Source organism: Semicossyphus pulcher, unplaced genomic scaffold (assembly GCF_022749685.1).
Source record: "Semicossyphus pulcher isolate SPU_LCO1_2020_fin unplaced genomic scaffold, fSemPul1.0.p SCAF_9, whole genome shotgun sequence".
Taxonomy (NCBI): Eukaryota; Metazoa; Chordata; class Actinopteri; order Labriformes; family Labridae; genus Semicossyphus; species Semicossyphus pulcher.
Genome location: NW_027211770.1, coordinates 12,411,220 through 12,427,373, shown reverse-complemented (window position 1 = coordinate 12,427,373; position 16,154 = coordinate 12,411,220). Strand labels below are relative to the sequence as shown.

General features: G+C 40.2%; 1 protein-coding gene across 1 annotated transcript in view; it reads left to right on the top strand.

The window, feature by feature from the left end:
* The window catches only part of LOC138583977 (A disintegrin and metalloproteinase with thrombospondin motifs 16), a 58,547-nt gene that overhangs the window by 11,587 nt on the left and 30,806 nt on the right, over nucleotides 1–16,154 (top strand). Inside the window, exons 4-9 of the mRNA XM_069656072.1 lie at nucleotides 2,485–2,812; nucleotides 5,262–5,464; nucleotides 8,959–9,042; nucleotides 9,772–9,931; nucleotides 11,437–11,542; nucleotides 13,473–13,610. Coding sequence (XP_069512173.1) covers nucleotides 2,485–2,812; nucleotides 5,262–5,464; nucleotides 8,959–9,042; nucleotides 9,772–9,931; nucleotides 11,437–11,542; nucleotides 13,473–13,610 — 1,019 coding nt within the window. The remainder of the gene's footprint in view (nucleotides 1–2,484; nucleotides 2,813–5,261; nucleotides 5,465–8,958; nucleotides 9,043–9,771; nucleotides 9,932–11,436; nucleotides 11,543–13,472; nucleotides 13,611–16,154) is intronic.

Here is a 16,154-nt window from a genome sequence, read left to right as displayed (position 1 = left end):
GACAACTAGAGTGTGTATTGGGGTTAATAATCAATGCTGTCATGGAATTTGGTGCAACAAAACCAGAGGAACACCACAGCTGTACTTTTTAGGGGGGGTTTTAACACAGAGACATGTACACGTGTAAGGTTTAAGGACCTCATTATGGGGTTTCCATTGTTTTGTTTCCTTGTTTTTTAAAGGGTCTAAAAGATTGTAATCATCTCAATAAGTACTGTTCCAAAAAGTGTGTTTCCGCCTGTAAAGATGTCTCCAAATATGTTTCCGCGACGCTGTTTGTGGTTATCTTTTGTCCGTCAAACACCAGTTACTGTACGCTGGGAAACGATCATTATCTGACGCAGAAACACCTGTAAACAACAACTGCTCTCCACTGCTGTGCGGTAAGGGCATAAAAGTTAACAGTGGGATTTGCACAAGCGTTCCCCCCCCAACTGTAATGAAATCCTTGCATACACATGCATTCATGCTTTTTCTTTTGTTCTCTTTTTGATGTAAAATAAGGAAAACTTTGAGTGTAAATATTTTAGGGACAATTTGGCAGCGGAAGAATCAATAACACACAAATGCAACATAACTGCATGACAACTTTTTGCTACATTACATGATTAAAGATGTAAATTGTGCAGTCATTGCGGTCACAGCGTACACATCTGTGTTGGCTTGCATGCTTAGACTTCATCATTCCCAAATTCAGATCTTAATACAGTCAAAGCGTTTTCCAAGAAGTCTGTTTCTCTGGTTTCCTGATCTGTGGCTGACAGGCTGGCCGAGGTAGAGGCCTTTAGTAATGAGTGATGATGACATGGGGGAAATCAGTAGTGAGGATCACTAAAGCAACACATTATTTATAGAGGTCTGATTCTGCAAGATTGACTAATTACAACAAGAAACATTCCCAGTTGAATGCACGGGAAGTTGTACATATTCACACAGGTACATTCATTTGCACATGTACTGTCTTCCCAGCTTCTATACTCACCCTGGGTCAGTCACAGCTTCACGTGTGCCTCTGAGTCAGGCTCTTTCTCTCACAGTGACAAAAAAAAGTCAATTAAACATATTTGAGGGGAAGCGCTATCTCTGCCAAGAACGGTTCCAGTCCAAACACTTCCTGCCAGTTGACTGTCAACACAGATGTGGTGCCTGTTTGGAGAGAGCGAGACGGACAAAGAGAGCAGGAGAAAATGTCTGAATGGGCTGTGTGGATGGAAGTTTATTGAAAACTGAAAATGTCTGAGTCTCGTTCCCAAGAAGACGGACAGAAAGGGAGAGAGAGAGAGATAGAGAGAGACCTTCTAAAATGTATTTAAAAGGTGTTGCTTATTATATTTAGACAATACTTTCGGAGCTATTTTTGTTAGCTGTAATTTTAATAAACGTGACCATTAAAATAAGAAAACCATTAATGTAAGCATTGTTAACACAGAGAGATACCGCTTCCCTCCACCCCTTCTGTTTGAAACTCCTCCTATCTGACCAAGCCTCATTTAGATTTTGCAGAGATAACGTCTGACCCTGACCAGCTAAACAGATGTTGAACATGAAGAAACACGGCCAGTAATTGAGCCACACAGAGGTTTGGGGGGGTCACGTGCACAGTGACCCTTGAGTCGATCTTTGACTAATTGCTGACAGAGACAGATTGGGACGCTAAAGGAGTAGCTTCAGAAGGTTCCTGTTTTGTCCGTTTGTAGTATATGACTGCGGCCCTAGAGGGTTTCTTTTTAGTGGACCGAGTGTTTCCGCTGTTAAGTTGTTGGACTTGGGAAAGTTATTTTTGATGCAATTGACCACATGGCGGCCATTTTGGTCGGACGTTATGCCAAGGGTGGGAAACTCAAATGCTCTCACAATGTTGTAGCTACTCATATATGAGTAGGGAATCCAACTACTCATTCCTGGTTCACCATCTCCTCGTGGATTAACAAATGAAGAGACATCGGGGCCATATTTCAAAATAAAACAACACATTTAGCATTTAGCCACTTCCTTGCTAATATTACTGTTAGCTTGGAATTGTTAGCATTGACATTTAAAGTGTTAAATAGTGTTACTCAAAGCGATAGGAAAGTTGTAAATTGCTAGACGAGGATAAAGTTAGCCTGAAGCTAGCTGAATGCTAAAATAAGCTGTTGTCTGATGTTAGCTAATGAGTGATTAAATGTTTTTCTTTACGTTGAAATATGGCGCATTGCTGTAAGTTGCTGATCAATTGGTAAGCAGTGAAAGGATAAAGACTTGATGCATTTCCCATGTGTATACCACTTTAACTTAGAACACTGCGGTAGGACATTATAACAGGAGAAAAACGGAAGCTGTGTGAACATGATCAATTGTAGCTTCATGGATTAAGTGGACAAGTAAATGTAAGTCTCTAGGATCCACATATGGCTTGAGAGCCTACAAATTAACCTGGATGCAACTAGATAGGTTAAAGAGATACTGCATTAAAGCTAATAGCACTTTCTGTTTTGCCTCTAGTCAGGTTTGATCAGAACACAGGATGCAGACTACTTCCTGAGGCCGGTGCCCCGCAGCCTCGCTCAGACGGAGAACTTCACGGCACCCTCCAGTCACCAGCCGCACATCCTCTACAAGAGCGAGAGGGAGCCCAGGGTGCTTCAGAGAAGATCCACAGATTCAACTCATCACAAATCACACGGACACTTTGTCAGCAAGAGATCGACAAACTCACGGACAGGCCCCAGCTACAACACAGTTAATGGAGAGGAGCAAAAACAGCAAAGTGACAATGACTACAGACATGGGGAGAAGCAGAGGCAACACTTCTGCGGGAGACGGAAGAAATGTATGTAAGGGCAATTTCTCATTCTGATCCACATTTAGCACACTGCACTCTTATTAAGTTACCTGTTCATGCAATAAACCTTCCTGCAACTGCTCCTATAGATTAAATTAAAAAATGACTTCATCAACCCACGCAGATTTGATAAAAAGCTTACACTTACTCACTTTAATCCTCTCTCACATATTTGCATTTGTATCTTTCGCATTTCAACTCATAAAATTTCATTATGTAGTATATTTTGTTCTGAAAAATGTCATGTCATGTTTGCCCTTTACGATCCCTCATATGATAATAATTACTATTTGACACTTAAACAAAAACGTTCCCATTCAGACGTGCATCTCAAGTTACACGTTTTAAGAGCAGTCATTAGTCGTTTGAACTCAAAAAGTTAAGGCACATTTTGAGGAATTATCACACCACTTACATTTTAATTGCGGAAAACATAGAGTGACATATAACAATAATTGTATTTATTGATATTACCCTTTTATCAATGTATCTTCTGGTGTTGCATTTGGTTGGTGCAAGGAGAAACAGCACCATTTATATGTTCCCATATTCATGTTATTGCAATGAATGCCATTATTTTCATAGGATAACTGAGTGCTGCAGAGTTCATTGAGTGCGTTGTAAAAACAACACATGATACATCATTTTATCACACTTCAACTAAAAGTAGCACACTGTGTGCTAATGTGCTGTTGTTAACACATTGTTAGCCCCTGTTGTGTTAATGAGCTGTGTTTTTATACTGCCTTAACAAGGCCTAAATTAATCCAAACATACAGCTATTCCTTTAAAAGCAGACTACATTTTTGACTCATCAGAACATTTTAAAACCTCTAAATACTCTAAAAATCGACATGTTTCGTAAATTTTCTTGGGAAAAATCTGTCAGGGGAGGTTTTGATTTTTATCTCACGTGATGAAAGATCTTTCCTCTGAAGAGTATATTCTCCATTTATTTTGACATTGCTAATGATATTAGGGACATAACATGTGACAGGTTGGAGGAAATGTTTTATATCCACTTTAAACTGTGACTAATTTAAAGAAAATTACCATAAGATCAGTTAACATTACTGGGGTCACAGGGGTCACTTGTAAGAGAGCAGGCGGAGCTCGGACTGGTACCACCACCATTACCCTGCAGAACCCCAGCTGTCTGTCCCCCGTGAAAACACACTCATGTTTACATTCCCGATGGATGACATCACTGAACACCTGTGCCATGTTTCAGACAAAAAAGGCACTTTGGTCTCTCACCTGCTTTCCGCCTTTGTAAGCAAACTTGAGAGCCTTTATAGTTGATTGCAGCCAGGCAGTGATGGGTGAAAGTTTTGATAACCTAGAAATAACAAAAAGGGGAGATTAGAGGTGATACCGTCACAAGCTGCAAAACTTTAGGCCGTGCTTTGTGTGTCCTATTGACCTCATGTCAAAGTGTAAAGTGGACATGGATGTGAGGCATTTTCCCTAAAAGGCAATCAAGCTTCAAAGGAGAGTTAAAAACAGGGCAGTCTTGGGCATTTGATGTTGAGATTAAGCCTGTATATCTGAGTCACATGTTCACTTAAAGCAACAGTGTGTTTTCATAATTACTTTGTGTTGTGAATTCATCACAAATACATCATAATTTTTATAATACAGCTTTGCCTTAGGGAAAAAAAAATCTTACCTAGTCTATGACACACTGACAAACTTTTGTCACCATTTGAAGTTACCTTTATTAACAAAGTTTGCAAAGTTCTTTAACACAAAGATAGATGGACACATGTAATGCTATTATTTCTCATAATATATCAAGAAATGGCCCATCTCCATTTTTAGAATTGTGTTATGTCCACAGAATATGAAATTTCCCAGAGATTTGATGACCACGCTGACAGCAAAATGGATTAGCTTTAGCATGTAAAGCTCATATAGAAAATGTAACACGCTATGGCTGATGCTAATTTACAAGCACATGCTATGGTTTCACACTTTACTTAATGGTAGCAAAACACAGAGAGTGCCAAATCCAACAACAGAAAAAAGCACAGTTTGCAGTATATGTATGACATTAGGTCATGAAATAAAGAGTATAGTTAATCATCCATAATGGTTGTCTGCTTCTTGCCAGAATCACTGGCTAACACCAGCAGGCAAAGCCAGTGGCTATATGTTCCTATTATTGCACAACATATAATCATCTGTGGGAAGGAAGTGTTGTATATTTATAATGGACGCCATAACTGCTATTAAATGGCTATTATATGCACAATTGTTTTTTCTTTCATTAATCACTTACTGCCCACTCATACTGTATAACACTTTGTTCTTAATCATTTTGACTCTGCAGCCACAGTGTGATTCATGAAAGTTCATTCAGTCTGCTATTGTTTCCACATTTTTTTCTAATCAAAACTGTTAATGCTTTTTGAAATTTCTATCCTGTTTTATTCAGACATGCCCAAACCTCCGGAAGAGGACGTCTTTATCCTTCCAGACGAGTACAAGTTCATCCCCAGGAACAAAAGAGCCGTGCTGATGAAGAACCAGGCCAACCAGAGGCTTAACGTGGAGATGCTGGTGGTGGTGGACAAGAAGATGATGGAGAACCACGGCCACGAGAACATCACCACATATGTTCTAACTGTGCTTAATATGGTGAGGAAGCTTGATTACAACTAATGTGCAGGACATCATTGGAGCTAAATCAAAAAGAAAATAGAAAAGAATGGATTTAAAAAGAGGTGGTAACTGTCACTTCAAACAAGCTAATTAGCCATGTTAGCCGCCTGGCCCTAAGGATAAAAATGTTAATGTCAGTTTATTTGTCACTCATTTAAAAATTGACAACTTAAAAACTAAAAAAAACAACCTGCTAAAGATTAACAAGTTTCTCTTGCTTTTCATTGTGAGTATGTTAGCATGCTAATGTTGTCTGGCAAATAGTAGCTTGCATAGTGCCAAAACTTGGCAGTTAAATTGGGTACACGGTAGGGCTAATCACAGCTAAAACAGAACAAAACAAAACTGACATATTTATTGTGGGCAGTAGCAATAATTATTGCCAGCCATAAACAAGAGGACTCATTTATTGGTGAGTGGCAGAGTTTTGTTCTGTTCAGTTTTAGCATGCTAAGGTTAGCATGTAGGTCAAACTGCTGTGCTTATAATGTCATGTAGTGCAGCTAGCATGGCTTACACTTGGTCTTATAGTCATGAAAAACAAATATCTGTTTTAGCTACCTTTTGTAGTTTAGAGTGCAATGCATCAACATAAAAATACAAATAAATTAAATAAATAAATAACTGGATTAAACAACAGTTCAAAAAAGTTTTAAGTCAGTTAGCTGTGGCTAATACCTCATGAAACAAGGCTTTGGCAAGTTACACCAAACCTTAGCCTGACTTCAAAGTTGTAGTTTTGTCACTTGCTAGCATGAAAATGTAAATGTTCACTATATTTTGTTTCATGGCTAAATATGAACCTGCTAAAGATCAATGTGTTTCTCTTGAACTTCAATGTGAGTATGTTAGCATATTAAATTAATATGACAGTGATAGCGCAGCCTCTGGGAATTGGCTGCACGGTAGGGCAGAACAAAACAAAACAAATTCATTTATTGTTAGCAGTAATAATAGCAATAATTATTGCAAACAATCAAGACAAGGACAAATTCATTAGTGAGTGCTGGAGTTTTGTTCTTTTCTGTTTTAGCATGCTAAAGTTAGCATGTGGCTCAAACTACCGCTGTGCCTAGAACTGTCATGTAGGGCAGCTAGCATGACTTACACTCAGTTTTATTGTCAGAAATAACAAATGTTAAGTAGGATCTGTTTTTCTTCTAGCTACCTTATGTAGTTTAGAGTCTTGCAATGAGGATGGACATTTTTATTCAGTTGGAAGTGGCTATTATGTCTCATAAAATGAGGCTTTGGCATCTTACACCAAACCTTAGCCTGACTTCAAAGTTGTTTATGTTCTGTCACTTGCAAGTGAAAAGCAAAAAACAAAACTCTAGGCCACATAAATTAATTTCACCACAGCTTTGGATTTAGTTACTTGACACCCCTATCCATCTTTTTGACTTTATCAGAAAGAGCGTATCTAAAAACATGAAACTGATATCTTGGTGAGATCACAGTGTCCCCCGGGTCCCTCTCAGCTGATCTGCGAGCAAATTCTGTCACGCTCGTTTTGCTACTTAATGACTGACTGACAAATCCAAAGATAATCCGTCTATTTTGAAAACACAGTTCCCTCTAGTAGAAACCAAGCTGGAGCGGTCACAGCCCGCCTCAGAGGAGTCACCTAAATACAGTATGGAGTTTCACAGAAAAAACCCAAGCACCCTTCCCCCATCCCCTAAAACAACTCTCATGGGTGCTAAAAATGTAATTTAATACATGTAGGAAATTAATTACACTGCACATTCTGTAAAACAAAACACTGAAGCTCTATGGAAACTGATGAGTGTTTCTTTTATGAGGCAGCTAAAACAATCTTTTGAATCGTGCTTATCTGAAACTCTGTCAAACACTGGCGCTCCAGGAGATCTTAGCTTAAGTAAGTGGTTTTGATTGCCTCTTTGACCTCAAAGTTTTGCTCCAATTCGGTAACAAACCACGGCCATGTGTCTTCTCATGAGTCAGTGCAGAGGAAGACCAAACATCAGGAACATAAGGAACAGATGAGAGTGTTCCTGAAGGGGGGGGAGGGCTTAGTGAGTGGCACCTGAGGTATTCATAGGGCCCGAGAGAAAGACAGAGAGCGAACAAGAGCAATAAGATCAGGAGTCCACTTTCAAAGCCAAAAGTGTTATGATTGATGGTCAGATATCCGTGTGAGTGCAAGAAGCTGAATTGGAAACAGCAGTTGTGGCTGTCAAACATCACTGATAGCATCAAAAGGGTTTAAGGTGTTATTTCTACAGGAATGTCAAGGTGTGTTCGCTTATACATTTGACACAGACCTCTCTATTGTACGTGTCTACATGGTGCCAGAATATATAACCTATAACAGTACTGATCTCAAGGTTTAATGCCGTGATAGTTAGTTAATAGTTAATGATAAACATTTACATTTATTCTCCATTAGCTAGTTGCTTAGTAGCATGCATATTAGTCTCTTTCTAACTCATTATAAAACACTTTTTAATTAATTCATATGCATGACTAAATTGTTGGATCCTTTGCATTGCTCAGTATTGTGAAACTACCACTATTGAAAGCTTATAAGATCATAATTCATGTACAACAACTTAACAATAATAACTGGATGAGAAGGTTATCGAGGCCTTCAGTGGCTCAGGAAGACATTTGGTGGGACACTGTGATAAATGATTAGCTGTAAGATTATCGTGGAGAAATAGGAGGGGTTTTTTGGACACAGTCAGCAACATGTTTATTTTGTTAACTCTAAAGTTTAGTCATGAAGTAAATTACTCCAAATTGTAATGAAAAACCTGCATGTTCAACAAAATAAGACGTATAATGTCCTATACTGATCTAATCAACTCAAGTTCTCCAAAAACACGTTTGCCATAAAAAGACTATTTGCAGGATGCCAACTTGATATGACTCAGTCAAACTGCTAAATAGCTTTAGCTGAACACAAATTTTGTAATAGCCAGCATGGACAGGTTTTCAATTTTAAAATGGGCATATCATATCTCTGTAATCGACAGTATTTTAAATTGGCGCCATAGCTGTGGAGAAAGTTGTACAAACAGCTCGTTGTTTCGCCCATTCTACATTCCTACAACAGCCAGCGTGCATTGCCCTCCCCCCCAACAAGACATGACATCGGAGGCGGGCGTCCTAGATTTAGGAAGTGTAGTTTAGCAAGCTCCCCGGCCTCCGAGATAACCTGTTATACATAGTCTGGAGGAGGTTTTCCAGGGCCCATTAGAGAAGGCACAGAGCGAAATTGCATTTTTTTTCCTACCATAACGGCATTAGCTCCCCATAATAGCATGATAGGACTGAGGTTGAAAATCGGTGAACTGGCCCTTTAAATACAGACAAAAATGTGAAAATGTCTTTAAATGTTGTACAAGTCACTTTAGAGTAGTTACTATACCTTGAAGACTTGCTGCTAACTTTAATAAGGTTATTATGAACACATTTAATAGTTTTGTTTGTGTGTCTTCTAGGTCTCCAGTCTCTTCAAAGATGGAACAATAGGAGGGAACATCAACATAGTTATAGTGGGCCTTGTGCTTCTGGATGAAGAGCAGGTGAGCATGTCAAAGCCTGAAAGCACCACCAGAGGAAACCCTAATATGTCCAAAGATCCAGTCTCTCAAACACTGAGCAGTGATTGATGGCTGCAATTAAAAATAGGTTTTGCTTGACATTCACATGGTCTCCAAGAGGATCAAAAAATGCTTATTTCCCTCTCTGTTTCAGACTGGAAGGGAATGCTAAATACAGATCATCTGTTTGTTTGTTTGTTTGTTTGTTTCTTTGCCTGAAGGTCGAGATCTCCCAGTTCTCTCAGAGATTTTCCCGAGGTGGTCCTAACTACTAAGTACTTTTACAGTGGTTAATTATAGGGTATGCATTTCCTTGGATCTTTGCCAGATTGAGGAGGGAAATTCTCGTGGAGAGCAGGAGAGGGAAGGACGGCCTTAGATTAGGAGGAAAAGAGAGAGACAGACAGAAACAGGTGGGGTTCTGTGAGAGAAAAAAGGAGGAGGATGGATTCTGGTTTCCATCCACCTGTGATGTTAATAGATTTCAATCTCCCTTAAGAGGCAATTATCAGCCGCAGGAATGCCAAAAATGTCCCACACACTTGTCTCCCTAGCAACAACACTTTATATTATCAGTGTCCCCTCTCATCTTTATGTTGCTTCTAACATACATTTGACTCAAGAGGAAGGTTTTGCCATTTAATCTGACTAACATTCATCATAACACAGCTTCCTTTCATAAAGGCAATATCACCCCTCTTTATCTCACAGGATGGCTTGGTGATCAACCACCATGCAGACCACACACTGAACAGCTTCTGCCACTGGCAGTCTACGCTGGGAGGCAGGGAGGGCCGGCACCACGACCACGCCATCCTCCTCACAGGACTCGACATCTGCTCCTGGAAGAATGAACCCTGTGACACTCTAGGTACATCTTTAAAGATTGAGAAGTAGATTCTGCAGTTACACAAGTGAGAAAGTAAGAGAGTGTTTCATAATAGCCACTCAAAGTCAAATTAATACAATCCGTCCCTGTTCCGTTTGTTTCTTAGGTTTGATATAAACATGTAATTATCTCTTGCTGTGTGTCCTTCTCTGGGAAGGTGGCCCTGTCTTTTGTCACACGTCAAATCAACGAAACCAGATGTTAAAAAAATCTGCAGCTTCCAGATTTTTTCAAAATAAGAAAACATGGAGGAAAATTATTCTTCTTATTAGAATACAAAAGCGCCATTAGAAGGGAAAAATCTGCAACATATTCATTTAAAATGCAGACCTATTGAATAACAGACACATTCTTGCTGATGTAACAGCAGGAGAATATAAGCTACGAGTAAATAAAATAAAACATGCCCATCATGTTTTCACTTAAATCACAGAACATTCAAGAAGAGCCCTTTAGCTATCATCTGCACCGTCGCAGCTCAGCTGCTTCAAACAAACACAGTCATTGTGAGTGTACGCCATCTAACAAACTAACAACAGCCTGTTTGTGGTAATGACCATGCCAACACATTGTTGTCTTCCCCACTGTGAGAAAAATCTTCCATTATGTGTCCCAGAGATACACGCAGTGACGCACACCGAACAGACACACACACACGTATGAACAAAGACACACTACCTTTAAACCCCAGACTGGAGTTTGACTTCAAAGTGCTGAGGCTAGCATTAGCCCTAATCGTTGCTATCAGACCCCAGTTCAAAGGTCTGTGCGTGTCTGAGTGCAGTCAAGAAAGAGTTAGCTCTGATCTATTCCCAAAGGTGCAAGCCAAAATGACCCTCACTGCTACCAGTCAGAATATAACACAGTTTATTTGCATTACTGTAACAGCCCTGTTCCTCAATGTTTTCCTCCATTTATCAAAAGGAGTATATGATACCAATGATCTACCTCTCTGCTGACACAAAAAAGGAAAAGTAATGGTTGTTCTCACAGTCAATCTGCCTGCTTATGTTTGAAATCATTATTCACATTAGTTATGTACATGAGAACATTACGTTAGGGGTTGTGCACTCTATCGCGCATGACTTAGAGCTGTAAAATAACAAAACACACGGCTAAATTCTCCCTCAGACACTGAGACAAAAACATTAGGGGAGGCCCCTATGGGTATTATCCTTTTTGATTCAGAGCCAGGGGTGCCGTGTGTGTGTGTGTGTGTGTGTGTATGTGAGAGAGACAGAGAGACAGGGAACTGAATAGTAAAAGGGAGTTTAATAGACAATGAGAGATATGAAAAAGAAGTGAAGACAGACAAAGAATGTTTGAAGTGAAGTGAAAGGTAGCAGGGGGATCCAGGAATGTTCCCACAAGATATTTAAGATTATTTTTAAGATGTGGAGGGTTTTAACCCAGAATAGGGTGAGTTTTCTGCCTAGACTCATGAAACTACTTAACTGTAATGTAAAACTGCGTCTCTGGTTTTGCAGGGTTCGCTCCTATCAGTGGGATGTGCAGCAAATACCGGAGCTGTACCATAAATGAGGACACAGGCCTGGGTCTGGCTTTCACCATCGCCCATGAGTCCGGACACAAGTAAGGCTCTTGATCCCTGATATAAAAAGGGCAAAGAATGTCGTACTTCTGGAGGTTAAGGCGTCAACCTTGTTTTCTGTCTTGTCTGCGCTGTCAGCTACCCATTCAATTGAAAAATTGCCCCAAAAAATGATGACAAAAAAGGGTGTGTCTAAGAATGTGTTGAAAAATGCACGATGTGATTATTAGATGCTATAATAACTCACCCTGTAAAATAACAAAAGAGACAATGTTCATTATACAACAGTTTGTTCCGACCAAGTAATCTGATTGGATAAGAGGCATTCCAGTGGTGATTAATGCTGTGCTCCAGACAACTGGGAACTCGAGAACTTCCCAGTGGAAATTTCCAACTTCCAAACTGTGAAGTCTGGAACGCAGCATTTTTCCGACCTCCAACTACAAAAATTGCTATGGAATGCCATTCAAAGTCGGAGTCATCTAGCCCGACTTCACCATCCGAAATCGGAAATTTCTACTGCGAAGTTCTCGAGTTCCCATTTGTCTGGAATGCAGCAACAGAGAACGTCACAGGGACTTTTCACTCTGTGTATCACTCCGCCTCAGCCAGGTGTTCTGAATACTGTTAATTAATATTACAGCAGACCGTGAATGTCTACATTGATGAAACTGGTCCCTCTGAATCACACAGCAGACTCTTATTTCACTGGTTGATGATAAATTAAAACATAAATAAATATACAGATAAATATACATGATAAAAAATAGCTGATCTGTGGGCACCTGTAGACACAAGCTGTGCCCCAATCCAGGGGCTGCAGCCCTCGAAGGCCGTATTTGAAGACCCAGTTGCGTCACAGAAGCATGTCGAAGGCTCCTTCAGATGCGGCCAACAAATGTGTCCTCTGTTCCCTGGAAGGATGCACCCAATGGATCCTTCACGGCCTAACGTATCCCGAGATGTGGCCGAGTAATTTAGGAGTTTATATGTAAAAAGTTTCTGGTTTTAACTCAATCGAATAGCTAGTGTTACACATGTTTATAAAAATGAAAGGGCCCTTTAAACAAATGATCTTTAGAATAATAGGTTAACTTATTCGACGCTAGCTAGTTAGCCTGCTAGCTACCTGTTGCTAGGCGACAGGAGCGGCGTTTGGTGACACAAGGCTAATGGCAGGAACAGTTGGTGACGCAAACAGGAGACCTCCGTAGACCAGACCTTCTCATTTCCGTTCAGCTTTAATAGTGTGCGCAGGCTATGAATGACGAATCCTCCGTGGACCGCCTCCTTCGAAGGCTGCAGTCCCTGGATTGCGACACAGCCACAGAGTGCAGGAGAGTGTTTGGGTTGCTTGGCAACAAAAGTCCAGTTTCAATTAAGTTGTGGAACTAGTTGAGTTGGTGGAGCAAAAAATAATCTGTAGTTGATTATTACTTTTTACTACTGTTTTCCACTTCTATAACTGTTGTATAAAAGCCTCGTGCCTACGACTGAATCACAGCCGTGATGATATTCAGTACAAAATCACTCCCTCTCATGTTATATCGCTTAAATAAACTATACAAGAAAGCAAATCTCCAAACAAAGTAATGTAATACTAGTAGTAGTAGAAGTAGAAGTAGCTCGCAGACTACCAGAGTGAGTGTTTTTATAGGGCCTGGAGACAGTAGCCAGCTGACTCTCATTCCCTAATGGGCGCCAGAAACAACCAATCAGGAACTGGTGACATTAAAGAGAAAGACAAAACAACAAAACAGTAACACCAGCCCGAGCAGAGGTCTTGGAACCAACAGAAGACACGTATTTGACATTACTTATATCAAAAGAGTTTTAATCCATGTCCAAATAATAATGAAGATAATGAAGTTTCCCTCCTTTAGGCACCCAGAGCAATGCAATGATGTGGTTTCTGCTTGCACACCTTTTCTAAAAAGCACATTTACATGGTATGTTTTTTACATTCCCTAGTTTTGGGATGGTCCATGATGGTGAAGGGAACGTCTGTAAGAAGTCAGAGGGCAACATCATGTCTCCAACGTTAGCCGGTCATAACGGTGTCTTCTCCTGGTCCGCCTGCAGCCGCCAGTACCTCAGCCGCTTCCTCAAGTAAGCAACCACATTTCCTATTACTTTAATCCTATTGTTTTGGTGAACAATGCTCAAAGGGTTGATTTAGGAAGCACGGTGGTTTAGAATGACGTTAATGGGAAGCGCCGTTTGAAGAGTCTCATTAAGTTTTAAGGACATGAGAGCTCCATCACATCCACATGGCTTATTGTGGAGTAATGAGCAAATCCCCATGCAAACTTGGGTTGAGTGCTCATGCAACAAAGACATAAAGCACTGTATCAGTTTATACAACAAAATTATTAAAGCATGAGTCCCCCCAAAGTGCTTTTAAACATGCATTGTGTTTATATTTTCCAGCATGTGTTACTGATAGATGAACATGTGTTGTAGAGAAAACATGCCAGCAGCAGATATATCATTTACGAATGCTGTGCTGATCTAAAGAGTGCCGAATGAACAACTGCTCTCATGCTATAACTTATACCGGGACTTATTTTGCAAATGCAAAGAAAACAGGCCCACTTCATTATGTGTTTAAGGCTGAGATATACTGCTGACATAGCAGCTAAGTCACATGTGGAGCTGCTATTCTCCTGTATGTGTTGTTTTACTCTATATTTTATATGTCAGGGCTCATGTGTGTGAGGGAGAAAGTTGTACGTGTGTGTGTTTGTGCAATAAATGCATTCTTTCTGCATGCGGCCTGCTAATCCAAGTGAGGAAAACAAGTATCACAGACACAGTGTCTGGCTGTGTTTCTATGCGTCTGTGCATGCGTGTGTTTGTTTGAAACCAGATAACCCAGAGCCAGTTCCCTCCACTAAATTTACCAGTGTGTTAGCCGAACTGTCAGGTCTCCCCTCTCAGAGTGGTGGAGACAGACAGTGTATTTCCTCGCTGAGTTATTAGAGCGGGGGTGACCTCACCCTTGTTAGGCCTGTCAGCCTTATATTAAACTCCCATCACCCCCTGAGGCCACGTGGAGGGGATCTCTGCACCACTGAAACAACCAGGGGTCGTCTTCCTGTGTAATCATGAATGAACAAATGCTGCAGCATGTTTTCCTAATTGCAATCAACAGAATGGTATATTTAAATGTTCTTGGCTAAACAGGCCTCATTGCGTTAACAGAGGCTACTAAATGCTTCTACATTCATATGCTATGGTGGGGAATGTCGTGTTAGCCAACAGAGTTTACATCACACTCACTCTAAATGTGCCTCTCCTCGGCCAGCTATGACTGAGAGGTCTCTGCCAATGCTATATGTGTAGTGAGATGCTTTATCTGAGCTCTGTGTCATTCCTTAAATGCCTGGACAATTTTCATTGCAGGGTAAAATCCCCTTAAAAGCCACTCAGAGTTGTTTTTGTTAGTATGGCCACTGTTGAAACCAATCAAGAAGTCGGTGAAACATGCAAGCTCCATGGATGAAAACCACACTCAAGACTGTACTACAAGACTGTAGCCTGGGTTAACAGTTAGCACAGCATTAAAGGTAGCTAAACCCTCATATGGATCTCACACAGTGATTTACACATTATAGTTAGCTTCCATACAAAATTATACATCCAGCAGCGTAAAAACAACACTGTTGGTTTTTGGGGGTTATGTGCTGGACTATTTCTTGTCCCGAACGAGTAACTTCCTGGCAACTGGCCAGCCACTTTACCGTGAAGTTTTTGAAGGATTAAACAGATGACAAAAACTGAGTTAATTACTATGCTGAGAGGTGCTCAGTTGTTACTTTTCAGAATCAGCCATGCTAGCTGTTCCCCCTGTCTCTATACTAAGCTAAGTTGATGGGCGACTATGCCCTCCTACATGCTAACTATAGAGTGCAGTGCTAACTGGTGGGCTCTGAATATTTTGTCTTGAGTTGTTGCCTCATATAAATGATCACTCTTAAGTTTCAGTGATTCTAGTCAAATATGTTGGTCGTTGTCTTTAAGGTGGGAACCTTTTACTGACCACCGTTTTGCCAGTCTTGTAATTGGTGTATTTTCAAGACATAACATGCTGCATAACGTCATTCTGGTGTCTTGATGTTTGATGTACCAACTGGGTATAAATGCACATAAATTTTTCAGGGATGCATGATATATTGGGCCTTTAAAAAATCTGATATAGCTCATATAAGCCTCTTACACTTGCATTGGTTTATTTCATTATTTGTGTACATGATGTCCGCTACGTTCCTATATAGGGGTGGGAATCGCAGGGCAACTCACGATATGATAACGATAATATCACAATAATAAGACAATCATATAAAGATACATCACGATATCTGATTAACTGAAGAACACAAAATGCCCCTAGAAAGGTAAAGGGCATAATTAATGTATTATTCACTGCAATTGGGTGTCAGTTTCACAGATTTTGACACAAATAAAGATAAACAATGATTAAACAAATTGTCAGGGAGATCTGTTTAGAGCACCATATATTCTTTTAATTAGAATATCAATATTTGCCGCCAGCGATACGATAATTGTGTTGCACCAGTCATGGCAACAATATATATTGCGATATGCGATATCCCACCCCTATTTCTATATGTTAACTTCTTCTTTTTATTC